This window comes from Phoca vitulina, unplaced genomic scaffold, assembly GCF_004348235.1.
Source record: "Phoca vitulina isolate PV1807 unplaced genomic scaffold, GSC_HSeal_1.0 scaffold29, whole genome shotgun sequence".
NCBI lineage: Eukaryota > Metazoa > Chordata > Mammalia > Carnivora > Phocidae > Phoca > Phoca vitulina.
The window spans coordinates 15,007,527-15,024,022 of record NW_022589732.1 but is presented as its reverse complement, the minus strand read 5'-3'; the positions used below and the strand labels follow the sequence as shown (position 1 = coordinate 15,024,022).

At 35.7% G+C, this 16,496-nt stretch overlaps 2 protein-coding genes across 5 annotated transcripts in view; one reads left to right on the top strand and one right to left on the bottom strand.

Annotated features, from left to right (window-relative positions):
* Positions 1-16,496, bottom strand: part of ADK (adenosine kinase) — a 506,764-nt gene that overhangs the window by 115,709 nt on the left and 374,559 nt on the right. The window lies entirely within an intron of this gene.
* Positions 5,729-6,288, top strand: LOC116644195 (40S ribosomal protein S19-like). The gene has a single exon (XM_032423558.1). It carries the CDS (start codon positions 5,815-5,817, stop codon positions 6,286-6,288), a length of 474 nt encoding a protein of 157 aa, XP_032279449.1. The 5' UTR covers positions 5,729-5,814.

The window sequence follows — 16,496 nt, the reverse complement described above, 5'->3', positions numbered from 1 at the left end:
ACAAGACACAAATTGTTTTTCGCAGATTCCTCATCTCAAAAATGAGAGGCTTATAATACTTTCTCAAGTCCTTCTGATTCTAAAATTCAATGACCATAAAAATGATTTTATGGAAGGTCCCTAACAACCAGACAACCTCCTATCAGGGAGAGTTTCATAAGCAAGAAGTCCAGCGACTTTGGCCTAAATCAGTGAGTAGATTTAAGTATCTGTCATTTTCTACTGCTTATATCTTTTTGCAAAAGGTAAAGTAACTTTTTAGAAGACAGGAAAAGATTCATTCCTTCTTTAAATGCCAAAATTCAAGAAACCTTTCGCCTTATTCATGGATACTTAAACCCTTGCCAAGAAAAACAAATTGTAAAATATGGAGGTTGGAAAATGTGAATCATCACTGGTATTAAAAACTACATTTAATAATTATGTTGTAGTTTAGAACTACTGCTGAATCCCATTAGGTTTTTAAACATAAATTCAATAAGAATTTATGATTTTATAAATGGCATTTAAATGTATTCAGAAGTAGAAACAAGAACCATCTGATAGAGAAGTGATTGTGGTTAAAACGAAAAGAAGGAGAAAATAAAGACATAAGGAGGCCAGAAGGTGAAGGAGAGGAAGGAAATAGAAAGTAATGATTCTATGGCTAGAGTTAGGCAAATGCTTATAAATTTATCTTTTGTGTTATGCATTTTCTTACTTGATGGGATTCTGAATTAATACTACAATAAAAGATGAGGCACCTGTCATTTAAGAAGCAGAAATTATTTCAGCAGAACTTTGTGCCAAGTTCTTGAGGATTTTCAGAACATATGGAAATATGCACCACATGACTGAAAATAACAATTTGGCCTTTATTCCACATCCAATTTGGATTTTATTTAACTGTCTTCTAAAATTTTTATTCCATCTTAATTTTATCATATTCATTAATCTGAAAACTAGAATTGCAAGTGGGGTCTTATAACACTGTTCCTCTTCGTAAAACAAGCTTTATGTCTTATTTTTGATATGACCACTTGTTTAAAAGATCACCAGTGTCATAGGCAGTAATCTTGAATTGTTAAAATCTTTAACTCTCTTAATTCAGTTGTAGGGAATAGTTTTGCAAATATTGTTTCATCAACTCAAGAGGCACTAATTAAGGATACAGTAATGTTTCTGGAGCACTGCTGGAGCTAGGCTGAATTCTAAGACCTGTAATTTGACTTTCCAGGCTGTAACTCCCCTTTTCTCAATCCTTTTACTTTCACCTGACCTTCAGACTTCCAGGGCTTTGAAACCATATTCAAAATATTTAGGGTCCCACAAGGTCTATATACCTTTTCTGTCCATGCTAAGCAATTTTCTTAGGGTCCTCAAGGACAGAATAGGGAAGGAAAAGAGTAAGATGTCAATCTTTTTTTTTTTTTTTAAGATTTTATTTATTTGAGAGAGAGAGAGAGCGTGCATGAGGGGAGGGGCAGAGAGAGAGGGCGAGAGAGAATCTCAAGCAAATTCTGTGCTGAGCACAGAGTCCAACACGGGGCTCGATCCCACGACCCTGAGATCATGACCTGAGTTGAAACCAAGAGTTGGTCACTTAACCGAGTCACCCAGGCACCTCATAAAATGTCAGTCTTGAAGGGCCAACAGAAAATACCGAACACAGGAAGTTGTATCTAAGCTACTACAGCAACCGGCCTTGGCCAAGATTCTCACACTCCAAGAAGCAGCAGAGCCACTGGACTTGAAGGGCTAACAGTAGGTCTCTCTCAGTAGAGACAATGGGGACAGAAGACTTGGCGGGGGAGGGGGAGATGTTTTACTTTGTGAGAACCTTGAGGAGGTGAAGGAAAGTACCCCAGTAATGAATTATATTTAATTTTCCAGGAAAGGGATTTAAAATTGTATTTCATTTAATTCAAGGAAAATAAGATTAAAGTGATTTGGACTGTGTGTGTGGATCATGTGAGATTAAGGAGCAAGAACACAGCAAACACACACACACACACACACACACACAAAGGCTACAATAAAAAAAAATATCTTTTATCAAATACATGATAGTATAGTGTACAAAAGTTAAGAAATATATACTCACATGGTGAAAAAATTCAGAGTTCAAAAAAAATGGAATAGGGTTAGTCAGGAAAAGTCTGTTAGAGAAAAAAGGATTTCTGTGTTGGACCTTGAAAGAGCATCTTGGGGAGAAAAACACTAAAAGCATAAAAGCAAAAACTATTACAGATGCTAAGGAAATCACAGGACTGGGGCACATGGACCATCAAAAAGAATAGATGAAATACCATTAGTTTTCAAGTTTTGAAAATTAAAGGTAGAATGTAATATATTTTCTTTTTTTCAAGTGGCTTTCCTCCAAATCTTGATGGACTCATTTAATTTAAATGGTCTTTTCTGGGAGATATCAGAGATTCTGACTTTTGACTCTAAGCAAAGAACTATTAGAAGCCAAAGATACAGACAGCAGAGAGATGCCTGGGGAAGTTTATATGTGAAACAGGTTGTTTTTCTAGACATACTTGTAAGGCAATTATTGTACAACAGTATTCACTAAAGTAGTAGCTTTCAAGGTTTCTTGACAGCAACCACAGTAAAATATTCACTTTACTTTGCAACGTGCCATATACAAACATATGTACACATGCATTTATATAAATGTATATCCTTACATCTTTTATACTGATTTCACTCAGAACTGCTAATTTTGTCCCCTAAAGTAAAAGTAGGTATATTATTTACAAAGTAACATGGGCCTTTGAAATTCAGACTTGAGAAAGTTCCTTGAGGGAATTTTATAGTGACTAGAAGATAGTAAGTACTCAATATATTAATCTATCCTTTCACTTAATAAGCACCCACTACGTGCCAAGGACTGTTAAGAACTAGTAATATAGTAATATTAAAGGGGATGTTTAAAACTGTATTTTAAGGCTGGTTGTGGTGTGGATGAAGAAGGAATCTCTAAGAGATTGATAGTTGAGGCTTAAAGAATGAGTAAGAGTTAACTGGGTGAATAATACTGAATAATGGGGTGAAAATAGGTCAAGGCAGAGGGAAGAGCATTTGCAAAGAGCCTGAGAGGACAGGAGAAAGAGTTCAATGGTTTTTAAAACTGAAAATAGGCCAGTGTGGCAGCAGAATAGTTAGTGGACAGACAGTGTTATGGATTCTGAATTTTGTTCTCAGTGAAAAACCAAATAAAGCAAATAACCATATCACAATATAACCAAACAAAGAAAAAATGGTATTTGTTCAATGTAAAACTAAATCCAGAAACCAAATTTAATTTTGCCCTTGACCTGGTTTGCAAGGACAGTTTTAGAGTTATAGAGCATAAAATATAATGCAAGCGTACTTGACACAAAGAATACTGATATAATTTCTTGCCAAAGCAGGCATTTATTGAAAGCACATGTACTACACTAAAAAGGATCCTAAAATTTTATGTGCCACATTTGATAAGGGATCTAATTTATATTCTGGCATTTAGCTGGAAGCCTGGATTAGTGATGCAGTAACATAATAAGGACCTAATTTTCTCTGTTCTTTTATAGATATGTCATATTCACTTGGTCACTGGCAATTCCAATTAGCACAAACTGATGCACTAATTTCAAACAAAGGTTAAAGGTCATGAACAAGGCGAGTAAGATCATCTCTAAAGAAAATGAAACAAATTGCTAATCAGTGAAAATGGATTTGCACCCATTCCAATATACTCTAGTCCTTGAATCCATCCCCAAATCAAACTTTTTATGGCTTTTCTACCTGTTCTACTTGCCCTAGTTCTGTACAAAGTACCCTATAGACATACATTTTTAAAGTCTATATTCCTTTAAAAATGCCATATAGGCCTTATTTATTCAAAAAGCATTTATCAAGTATGTAGTATGTGCAGGCAGTGGGCCATAAAGAAAAGACATGAATCATATTTTTATACTTCTCCTGTAATGGTATTTTCCACAATTACTGCTGGTGTTTCTCTGGCTCACTTTCCTCCTAGACTATCTTGCTCACTGTTTTATCAGGAGAAGTACTTGGCACCTAGAAGTAATTAAAATTTTTTTGAATTAATAAATGGTTTTTAGGGACCTTTAGTGGTGAGAAGTTTGTGTAAATGCTCAAGAACATCAGATATAAATGACGAAGCACCAAAAAAACCCTCCCAACTAAATGTCACTTGAATTTAACTGTAGACCATAATATCAGAGGGCAAACTTTGGGGATCCATTATAAAAAATTATAAGGTAAAGTTGGGAGGCAAGGCAATGGAGAAACAGTAAAACTGTGTCACTAATCCTTACAAGACCTTTTAGAACATGCTTTGGATCCTCCAAAGAGTACAAAATTCATTCTGATAAAAGCCATGTCTACAAAATTCATTAAATATCCAGATTTTCAGTTTTGCACCCAAAGAAACATATTTCTGCATACCAGGATCTCTTATATATAATAGCAATATAAAGTGACAACTAGTTTAATTGAACTGAAAATGGACTACTTTCAGTGTCCCACCTACTTTCTTAGGTAATTCTTATAGGGCCTCGGGTGAAAGACTAAGTCATTTAAAACGTATTCCTAAATGAGGCATTTCTTTTTGTGGTATTAAAAAACAAAAATTAAGTTGAGAGCCTTTATGGGCTTCAGATTTTACAACTGTAAAAAGAAGGGATAGATTCAGATGGGGACGCTTCTAGTTCTAAGTCTTGTTTTATGACCAGTGATGAAGCTTCTTTTCTGAGTGTGACTGTGGTTCCTGTAGTATGATTATATTACCTGAAAATATCTGTGGAGTTACTAGTTGTAGGGGAAGTATTTTTTACGATGATTATGATCAAGAAAAGAATTATTTAAATGATGTCTAAAGGATTACGATGGCTTTTTTTTTTAAATGTGTCTATTTGGTTAGGCTGAACTATCTTCCCTATTTATTTAGTCGAGCACTAATCTAGTTGCTGCTGTGATGGAATTTTGCAAATGTAATTAGAGTCCCTAATCAGTTGACTTTAAGTTAATCAAAGGGAGATTATCCCAGGTGGGCCTGACTTAATTAGGTGAGCCCTGTAAAAGAGAGCTTAGGCTTTCCCTGAGCTGAGAGACTAACCAGCTTATGTCCACAGGATTTCAACCTATTTATGATCTTCCTTTCCTAACTGGATTTTGGGTTCACTTTGCTAGCCTCCAGAACTGCATACGCCAATGCCTTATAACAAATTCCTCTATCTGTATCTACTTGTTCTGCTTCTGTTTTAACTCTGATTCATATAATGATGCTTTATAAATTATAAACAGGGAACACCTTAAAATATTTTAACAATTCCAATCTATTTCAATAAAATGAGTGAAGCTGAGGAACAGACATGTGTATATTGGGCGGATGAAGTTTATATTCAGAGGAAGCTTTGAGGTGTTCAAAGGTTACCTTTGATGCCCTATCCCCAGATTGACAGTTTATCTTCTCCCCTTACCTCAGACTACTAGTCTTCTCATTGTCTCTTACCTTCCCTATCCAAAACTGAGATGAGGAAAGGCTCTTAAACTTACTCACACTGCGGTGTTAATACTTGACAACATTTAAAATGCTAAAATTTCCAGAAGGTCCTTCAACTTTAATAGAGTAAAAGCTTTAAGACAAAGGAGTAACTGGCAAGTGGTGGAAAAAGCAGACTTAAATTCATAAACTCTCAGATGACTGTGTATTCTGCCTACTTGTAAACTGGCCACGTTCAGTTTTTTTGATGATTTCTTTTTTTTAAATACCATTTCATTAAAATTAAAGTTTTGCCCTTTCCCCTGGCTGGCAGCCGCACGATGCCTGGAGTTACTGTAAAAGACATGAACCAGCAGGAGTTCATCAGAGCTCTGGCAGCCTTCCTCAAAAAGTCTGGGAAGCTGAAAGTCCCTGAATGGGTGGACACTGTCAAGCTGGCCAAGCATAAAGAGCTTGCTCCCTACGATGAAAACTGGTTCTACACACGAGCTGCCTCCACAGCACGGCACCTGTACCTTCGGGGCGGCACTCAGGTCAGCTCCATGACCAAGATCTACGGGGGACGTCAGAGAAATGGGGTCATGCCCAGCCACTTCAGTAGAGGCTCCAAGAGCGTGGCTCGCAGCATCCTCCAAGCCCTAGAGGGGCTGAAAATGGTGGAAAAGGACCAAGATAGGGGCCGCAAACTGACACCTCAGGGACAGAGAGATCTGGACAGAATCGCTGGACAGGTGGCAGCTGCCAACAAGAAGCATTACAACAAATGCTGGGTCAATAAATTGCCTCATTCGTAAAATAAATAAATAAATAAATAAAATTAAAGTTTGACTGACACATAGTGTTACACTAGTTTCAGGTGTACAACATAGTGATTCAACAAGCCTATACTTTATGCTATGCTCACCACAAGTGTGGCCACCATCTGTCACCATACAGTGCTATTACAATATCATTGACTATATTCCCTATGCTGTACCTTTCATTCCATATTTCACTTATCTGTGGAATAAAAAAAATAAAACAGGGGCACCTGGGTGGCTCAGTCGTTAAGCATCTGCCTTTGGCTCAGGTCATGGTCCCAGGGTCCTGGGATCGAGCCCCGCATCGGGCTCCCTGCTCCACGGGAAGCCTGCTTCTCCCTCTCCCACTCCCCCTGCTTGTGTTCCTGCTCTCGCTATCTCTCTCTCTCTGTCAAATAAATAAATAAAATCTTTTAAAAAAATAAAATAAAAAAACCACAAATGAATAAAAAAACAAACAAAAAGCAGAAACAGACCCATAAATACAGAGAACTGATGGTTGCCAGAGGGGAGGGGGGTGGGGGATAGGCAAAATGAGTGAAGGGGAGTGGGAGATATAGACTTCTTATGATTTCTTCATTTTACATTCTAGAAATGACTGTAGCCAAAGCTTCCACACCAGTAACATTTCCTTAGCAGATAATACTGCTCCAGAAGAGACAGTTTTTTCTATTGTTTTAGTTTGGTTTTGGGAAGGGGTCTTTATACATCATTGGATAATTATAATTTAATTAACTTTTTTTTTTTTTAAGAGATGGGAAGGGGAGAGGGGCAGAGGGAAAAGAAGAGAATCTTAAGCAGGCTCCATGCCCAGCACAGAGCCCAACATGGGGCTTGATCTCACAACCCTGAGATCATGACCTGAGCCAAAATCAAGAGTCAGACACTTAACTGACTGAGCCACCCAAGCACACCTATCATTTAATTTTTATTTTTAATTTTTTTTTCTTTATCATTTAACTTTTAAAGTACTTAATGCTACATATTCCAAACTAGACCACCATGAGCTCTTTGAAGACAGGCTTGTAACTCACATTAAAAACAAACAAAGAAACAAACAAAACATTCTAGGGCACCTGGCTGCCTCAATTAGTGGAGCATGAGACTCCTGATCTTGAGGTGGTGAGTTTGAGCCCCACACTGGGGGCAGAGATTAAATTAAAAGAAAAAAGTTCACTACTTTTTCTTGTAAGAGCCCAGCAATAAAACAGGTACCCAATAAATATTTGTTGATTCAATAATTTCTAGAACAGTATGTAGGATGAGGATAATTGTGGTTTGCCTTTTATGTAAAGGAATTTTTCCTACTCTATGTGAAATGCCAGTAGCCATGTCTTTCATAATAATACCATAACTAGGAAAGGTGTAGATGTATTAGCCACAAAACTAATAGTAAATATTAAGACACATAAAAGACTAAACTAGTTAAATTTCAAAAAAGGACAAACTACTTATCTGTTGTTATATGTAGCTTTTTACTTTTGCTTTACATATTACACATTTTCACTTTACAGTAATGTTCAAAAGTAGATGCTAATAATTCTAGAGAACTTGGTCATGTTATGTATTAATTTGCTTTACAGCAATATTCAGAAGTACCTGCTAACCATTCTAGAGAATTTGACCTGTTGCTACGCTAAAACATTGTTGCAAATATGATTATATCCTTAGATTGCACATAGACTATTGACCCAACATCTAGCAGACACCTGATATACTATAGGACTCAGATGGTTAGATTCTGTAAACAAGTGAATGAATATGTACATGAGACCCATATGAAATGTACAACTCAATATTAATAAATAAGGGTTAGAAGCTATAAAAAACAAGACTAATAAATCTAACTATATATAAATTAAAAACCTCCATATACTAGAAAGCACCAAAAATAAAGACAAAAGACAAACTGGAAGGAACATTTACAAGTCAATTAGGAATTTTTCCTAGTGAACAAAGGAAAGGAAACACAAAAGAAAAAAGTTAGTAGGAAAAACTGAACCATCCAAAAGAAAGATAGACAAAGAATTAAGGAGAGAACAGAAGATGAAAATACAAATGGCTTAGAAACATGAAAAGATGTGGAACTTCAACAATAACTCTAGAAATACAAATTAAAACGATGAGATGTCATTTAAAATTTACCATTTCAGCAAAGCTTAAAAACACATTTAAATTGGGGATATGATTTGGTAGAAACACTTAGGGCAATAGGCAATATTTATCAAAATTTAAATTTTCATTTCCTAAGAATCAGCAGTTATAGTTCTAGAAATTGAGCCTACAGAAAAATTTACATGAAAGTACAAGACATAGGGGCGCGTGGGTGGCTCAGTCCGTTGAGCATCTGCCTTTGGCTCAGGTCATGATCCCAGGGTCCTGGGATCAAGCCCCGCATCAGCCTCCCTACTCAGTAGAGAGCCTGCTTCTCCCTCTCCCTCTGCTGCTCCCCCTGCTTGTGCTCGCTCTCTCTCTCTGTCAAATAAATAAATAAAATCTTTTAAAAAAAAAGTATAAGACATATATTAACAGAGCACTATTTACAATAACAAAAAATAGACAACATCCCAATAGCTTTCAATAGGAGAACAAATTATGTACAGTCATTTAATAATACAATTATTATAAAAAATAAGGAAGATAAAGTCTATATTAACAAGAAAAGCAATCTAGGTTGTTAGGAAAAAAGCTGCAAAGCAGAAGTATAGTATACTCTCAAAATAAATGTTTTTAATACTTCTTATAATAAAAAATAATCTGGAAGGGCATACCCCAAACTAAGAGATTATCTCACTATGAGATGTGGTGGGATTACAAAAGAGTTTTCTTTCTGTATTACCTATTTCTGTAGTGTACAACCTTTTTTCTTTTTAGAAAGTCTTATTTATTTATTTTTAATTTAATTAATGTTTTTTTAGATTTTATTTAAATTCAAGTTAGTTAACATATAGTGTATTATTAGTTTCAGGGGTAGAATTTAGTGATTCATCAGTTGCATATTACACCCAGTGCTCATTACATCAAGTGCCCTCCTTAATGCCCATCACCCAATTACCTCATTCTCCCAATCACCTCCCCTCTAGCAACCCTCAGTTTATTCCCTATAGTTAAGAGTCTCTTATGGTTTGCCTTCTCTCTGTTTTTATCTTAGTTTATTTTTCCTTTCCTTCCCCTATGTTCATCAGTGTAGTGTACCATTTTTAAATAATGACCAAGAAAAAAAATAATAAGGTTCAAGTACAAGATTATAATGACATCTCTGGTCACTTGCTCTACTTTGTTGTAAATTATCTGGATATAAAAGTACCCATATTACACAGTTTTTTTTTTTCTTTAAAGATTTATTTGAGAGAGAAAGAGATTGCGTGCTTGCAAACACACGTGCGAGCAGGTGGAGAGGCAGAAGGAGAGGGACAGAGAGAATCCTCAAGCGGACTCCCTCTTGAGCGCAGAGCCTGACATGGGGCTCAATTCTAGTGCCCTGAGATCATGAGCTGAGCTGAAATCCAGAGTCCAATACTTAACCATCTGAGCCAACCAGGCACACCTACATAGTTTATGTAATACTAAAGCACATGTTTTTCAAATTATAAAAGGAGATGAAAAAACACACAATTATTAAACAAATATTAAAACAATCAACATATATCCCCCATTAGTAGTAGCCAGCCAGCCAAATACGTATGCCTATTTAGCTTCTTCTTCCTTTTTTTAAAAAGATTTTATTTATTTGAGAGCGAGCAAGAGAGAGCAAGCTTGAGCAGGGTGAAGGGCAGAGGGAGAAGCAGACTCCCAACTGAGCAGGGAGACTGATGTGGGACTGGATCCCGGGACTTTGGGATCATGACCTGAGCTGAAGCAGATGCTTAACCGACAGCCACCCAGGCACCCTTAGCTTCTTAAATTTACTAATTTGCGTGTGAAGACCTGTGATTCACCTCTTACAAAATTTAGTCAAGAGTATAAGGTAATGAGGAAATAAAGCACTGGAGTCCTCCGCTACCTGTAGTGTAGCTGTTTCTAGTAGTTTCAGTGCATAATATTTAAAAATTTTAATTTATAGTTCTAGTGACAATAGGTGTAGTACAACTGGCAGCTCAAATCGAAATTTCCGTATATTTCCTTATTTTATTCCAGTGCTTATTTTATATGTTAGAAATAGTTACAGAGTAGCATCATTCACTAACATGTTATAGTACTTGGACTATTTCAAGTAAATATATAAGATCCACAGTAATAGGGGTATGCACCTGTTTTATTTCTTGAGGTCTGACAGTCTACTACATACTCTAAAAGAATGCAAGAGTAAGGTAGAAGTGGGGACCTGACAGCATCAGTCACAGAAATCTGCAGTCCTTTTTGATACACTGCTGTGTAACCTATGCTTAAATCTTACAGAGCAATAATGGTCCTAAAAGGGAACTAATAGCATATCTCCAACTGTGCCTGGCATCCTCCTCTCCTCAAATTCTCAAAAGAATCCTATTTTTTAAAAACTTGAGACATAAAAGCAAACAGTAGGAGAAAAGCTAAGATTGGTTAAGGATTGGTCAATAAGACAGAGAAAATGTTTCCATCCCTGGTATAAATGCCCCTTCCGTCTAAACTCCTGCGTGGTACTGATATTCCAGTAGAAGATATTTGGTTAAATATATAATAGCAGAGTCCCTGCTGGTCAAAGCTAGTAAAGCTGTCCTTTTAGCTCAGTGGCAAAGAATATATACCATATAGTACAAGAAAGGTTGGAGACTTGATATGTACTCTTGCCAATTGCTTTTTACTTTAAAAGCTTTCTAAATCAATGACAAGCTATCTGCACCGAGAAGGGTATGGAATGGCCTCAAGTTGTAGATGCAGCCCTTATGTAGAAAATAAGCATGGCTCATATGGCATATTGCTGTTCTCTATTTTAGAACTAGCACAGGAACCATGTGATGTGTTCATTGCTATGGTAACTACATTTCAGTAGTGAACAGGAGAGCAAACGGGCATGTAAAACATGTATAGGTTGTCAATATTTAAGTAATTGCTGTCCTGGAGCTGCAATAACCTAAATTTCCTTGCTGCATGACTTATTAAAATAAAATTCCACCCCTTACATATTTTTTTTTAAATCAGGTTAATAAGCCTTCACTCCCCATAATGCCTTCCCCATTCAAGAAAACAAATGCATAATGTCTTTCAGACGGGGTTTCAGTTGCTTCATGGAGAACTACTGTTATTGTTATTAGAGATCTAGGCTTCTAAAAAACTATGTGCAGTGATATATATGATATAAAGACGAAGGGAGTCTTAGCCTGGTCAACCGAAAAAGAGTGCTCTGCCTACTTTCACTAGGGGGTTGAGTCTACTGGTAGGACCAACAAAGTCAAGTTTTTACGTTGACTTAGGGGGAAAAATATCTGATTTGACATCAGAGTTATTTCACTTCTATGTCCTTTCTCACCAGTGCAACCTAGAAAGAAGATCCTCCGAAGACTTGGTTATCTTTGATTACCTTTAGATCAGTCTCTGATTGTCCTGCATTTCAACGAGATACTTATAATACTGTATATTTAATTTTAAACTTTCTGTATGATGCCACTTAGGAACAGAAATCATAACAAGTTTCTCTCACAATCCTCTCTCTCCTCCAATCCCTCCCCCTCTCCCTCTCTTTTGATCCATGATTCTGATTTATGAAACAGCAAAAGGGATTTCACACCAATGACTTAAAAAAAGTTAATTAGTTGAATGAGTTAAAAAATGTAATTAGGGGGCGCCTGGGTGGCTCAGTTGGTTGAGTGTTGGACTCTTGGTTTCATCTCAGATCATGATCTCAGGGTTGTGAGATCAAGCCCCAAGTTGGGCTCCATGCTGGGCGTGGAACCTGCTTGGGATTCTCTCTCTCCCTCTGCCCTCTGGCACCCCGCTCTTGTACACACTCTGTCTCTGTCTCTCTCTCAACAAAAAAATGTAATGAAAAAAGTCAGCCCCTAATACAAATTATATTAAAAAGTTAAATTTATACCAAATTTCATATTATCTTAAGCCTGTGGTTACATTAATAAAATGGCTTACCACAATGACTATAACACTATGGTTATGGGGGCACCTGGGTAGTGCAGTTAGTTAAGTGTCTGCCTTTGGCTCAGGTCATGATCCTGGGGGCCTGGGATTGAGCCCCATGTCGGGCTCCCTGCTCAGTGGGGAGTCTGCTTCTCCCTCTCCCTCTGCTCCTCCCCACTGCTCACGCTCTCTCAATCTCAAATAAATAAATAAAATCTTTAAAAAAATACTATGGTTATGAATAAAAATAAGCTATATCTGCATGTACACAAAATTACGTTTTTATGTAAATACTTTGGGGTTCTTTTAGAAAGGACCATATTCTGTGAGAAATAAAACACTATTTCACTAGAACAAATATTAATATCAAAATGGACTACTAAAAAAACCCATCAGAATTATGGTTATTCTTTATAGTGAATGACAATGTTCTAAGCTTCATATCTTATAACTTGGTATTAACTTTGACCTGCAACTTTTTTTTGTTACAACCTTCAAATTTAGAAAATACAGTACCATTTATTGGAACATGGAGGAAAATCACACTAACGTGTGATGAAGGACATTATATTTATAGTCTATATTTTATACATATAATTATTCATACAGAAATTTAGCTGAAAAGATAATAAATTTGTATAAAAAAGAGTAATTTGTACTTTGTGCTGTTTCAGCAGTAAGAATAATTTCTTCAAACTCATTGGTTCAGTGGCACCATATGGGGCATGTGGATCTTCAGATACCAAAAATGTCTCCAAGATAAATTTCATTTTAGTGTGTTAAAACTTTCTACCCTGCAGCTGTCATTATAACTATATAATTCATACCCTACTATAAAAATGCAAATCATATAGCTTACTATGCTTATAGGAATAGAAGGAATTTCTAATGGTATCTATATTTCCAAGTCATAATTACAACTCTTTGTTAGAAGCATTCCATACATGTGAAGTCACTGATAATTTTGCTGATTTAACAACAAATGGGGTCAAAGAATGAGAAAGGAAATGGGACCAAAAACATATTTTAACAGCAGAAAATTATATAGCAATGTAAATTAATAAACTTTTGCTACATATAGCAACATGGATGAATCACAGAAACCTATTATTGAAGAAAAAGAGCAGTATCATAATACACCATTTCTATAAAGCTAAAAGTGAAGCACATAATAAACTGTATAAAAACATATATGTATATATACACACATATATGTATACATACACACATATATGCAAGGGATAGCACATATGCAAGGGATAGATATATACACCTGCAAGGAAATGAAAATACAAAATCAGAATAGGCATAGCTCTGCAAGGGATTGCTAAAAGCTTTAAATACTTCAAATGAAGGGGGAAGCAGAGGCATCTGCTTTTAACATGTGTTACACATATTCTTTGATCATATTAAATATTTCATTACAAAGAAAAAAGAAAAATATAAGAGGAGAGTAAAGGAGTTCATCAATGTATAATTACTTTACCATGGTCAGAACATTATAGCGCACATTTTACCACAAGAAATGGTAAGAGAGCAGAGTACAAGAGCCTACCGTGGGAAATCACCTTTTTTCCTCAATATATATGCAAAGGCAAAAAAGCAAAATATTCACCTTTTTCCACAGGTAATCTTTAGTCAATTTGTTTAGATAACCTTTTCATAATTTGTATCCCATATATAAGTATATAAAAAATAGCATTAACTAAAAAACTGTTTTCTTTCTCTAGAAACAGAGAAGCAGGATTTCTTTTTCTTTTTAATTAATTTTATTTTATTATGTTAGTCACCATACATTACATCATTAGTTTTTGATGTAGTGTTCCATGATTCATTGTTTCTGTATAACACCCCGTGCTCCATGCAATACGTGCCCTCTTTAATACCCATCACCAGGCTAACCCATCACCCCACCCCCCTCCCCTCTAGAACCCTCAGTTTGTTTCTCAGAGTCCATAGTCTCTCATGGTTCGCAGGATTTATTTTTCTTATAAAAAATGGTGAGACATTAATAGAATCGCTTGGTTGGTTCACAATTAGCTATTATTTATAGCATTTTGTATTTTCTTGTTATTGAGGTATAATAAATGTACAATATGATGCACAGATCTTAAATGTTCACCCCAAACAAGATACAGAACATTTCCATCATCCCAGAAAGTTCTCTACTGTCCCTCACTAGTCAATCCCTTTGCCTCCTTAACAAAGAAGGAACACTTTCTGACTTCCATCATAGATTGTTTACATGAAATATAGAATACAAATATTCTTTTGTGTCTGACTCTTTTTGCTAACATAATATTTTCTGAGATTTATCCTTGTGGTTGGGGACATCAGTAGTTCATTCCTTTTTATTTTCTAGTAGTGTACTATAATATGAATATACTATAATTTGTTGAAAAATTATCCTGTTGATGGACATTTCTGTTTCCTGCTATGAATATTTTTATGTAAGTCTTTTTGTGGACATACGTTTTTGCTCTTCTTGGGTAAATGACTTGCTGAGTCATAGGGCAGATGTATGATGAACTTTATAAAACAAACAAAATAACTCCCAAATAGTTTTCCAAATCTGTGGTCCCTTCAGCAAAGAATGAGAGCTCCAGTTGTTCCATATCCTTGCCAACACTTGGTGGCCTTATTAACTTAAACCACTGAAGTGGGTGGGCAAGGGTATCTTCACTGTGGTGTTAATTTGTATTTCCCTCATGATTAAGGATGTTGAGCCCCTTTCATGTGCTCATTGGCCATTATAGTATTCCTTTCGTTGAAGTGTCCAAATATTTTGCCCAATTTTTTTTTTATTGTGCTGTTTGTCATCTTACTGATTTGTAGGAGTTCTTTATATATTCTGCATATAATCCTTTGTCAGATATATGAATTGGGAAATGTTTTCTCCTCATCTGTGGTTGGCCTATTTGTTATCTTAGTGTCCTTTAAAAAAAAGTAGCTTTATTAAGGCATTAATTTACACTCTACAAAAGTACAGTATGGGGAGGTTAGTGACCCATGTTCAAGGGTCAACTGTACTAATATTGGCAAGCAGATAATTATTTAACTACCAAGAATATAAAGTCTTTAAGAATTGACTGTGCTATCCTGATTCCCTACTACTATGCCAAGTCAACACATGTGTACTATGCCTCTATTCCAATCTGTTAAAAACAATGTGGCCATGTCAAAGCACAGAGCTTGTAATGCTACCACCACTGCTCAAAAGCTTCCAATATCTTCCTTTTGTTGCTGCAAGCAGGACAAGACCAGGGGAGAGCAATTATGAGGCTATTGTAATAATCCAGAAAAGTGATGATAGCATCAGGAACCAGAAGGAAGGCAAGAAAAGTGGTAAGATGTAGTCATATTTTCAATATATACTGAAAGCAGATTCAAAAGCAACTGCTTTGATTAAAGTTAATATGTAACAATGGTTATTAAAGCTCCCTGACTGCCAATCACTAGACATCTATCCCCGACCTAAAATTGCCACTCAAGGTCTATAAACTAAGAATGACATCTAGACACCATGAACTTCTTTAAGATGCTCAAAGAATCAAGAAATAATCTCTTAGATGTTTATGGCATATCTACCGCTATCAAAAGCTCCATCATAATTTCAGCGAGTCAACATAAATTTTACACCTATTATACACATGAAAACTACAGGTGATAAAAATAAATCATAACACCTTTTTGCCTACTCTAATCTCTCCTTCCTCAAAGAATATATAATCTACTAAATCATCCATATATTAAGATAAAAAACCAAAGCTTATAGGAACCAAGTGTGACAGCCTAAAGAGTATTCTATAAACTCGGGGAGATGAAGATTTCATAGAAGAAACTGGATCTATCCCTTATGACACAACATAACCCTATCCCCAACTTAGGTTTTTAAGAATATACCCTCATTTTATGTGATTTCAGAACAAAGTACATTCCTTTCATAATATGTGTCTATTTGTAATTATAAATTAATGAGTGGTTTAATTAAATAATGTTGTCACTCTCACTAGACTAAAATCCATGAGTATAGAAGTCATGTCTATTCTTGTTCACTGAAGTATCCCCGATACCTGATAAATGGTAGAAACTTAATAAATCATTATATTTCATTTTAAAAATATCTTTATATTTCACATTTCTATTTCAGTTGA

What these genes read in the sequence shown, in the direction of transcription:
- LOC116644195 (XM_032423558.1), top strand. Translation starts at nt 5,815, where the DNA reads ATGCCTGGAGTTACTGTAAAAGACATGAACCAGCAGGAGTTCATCAGA.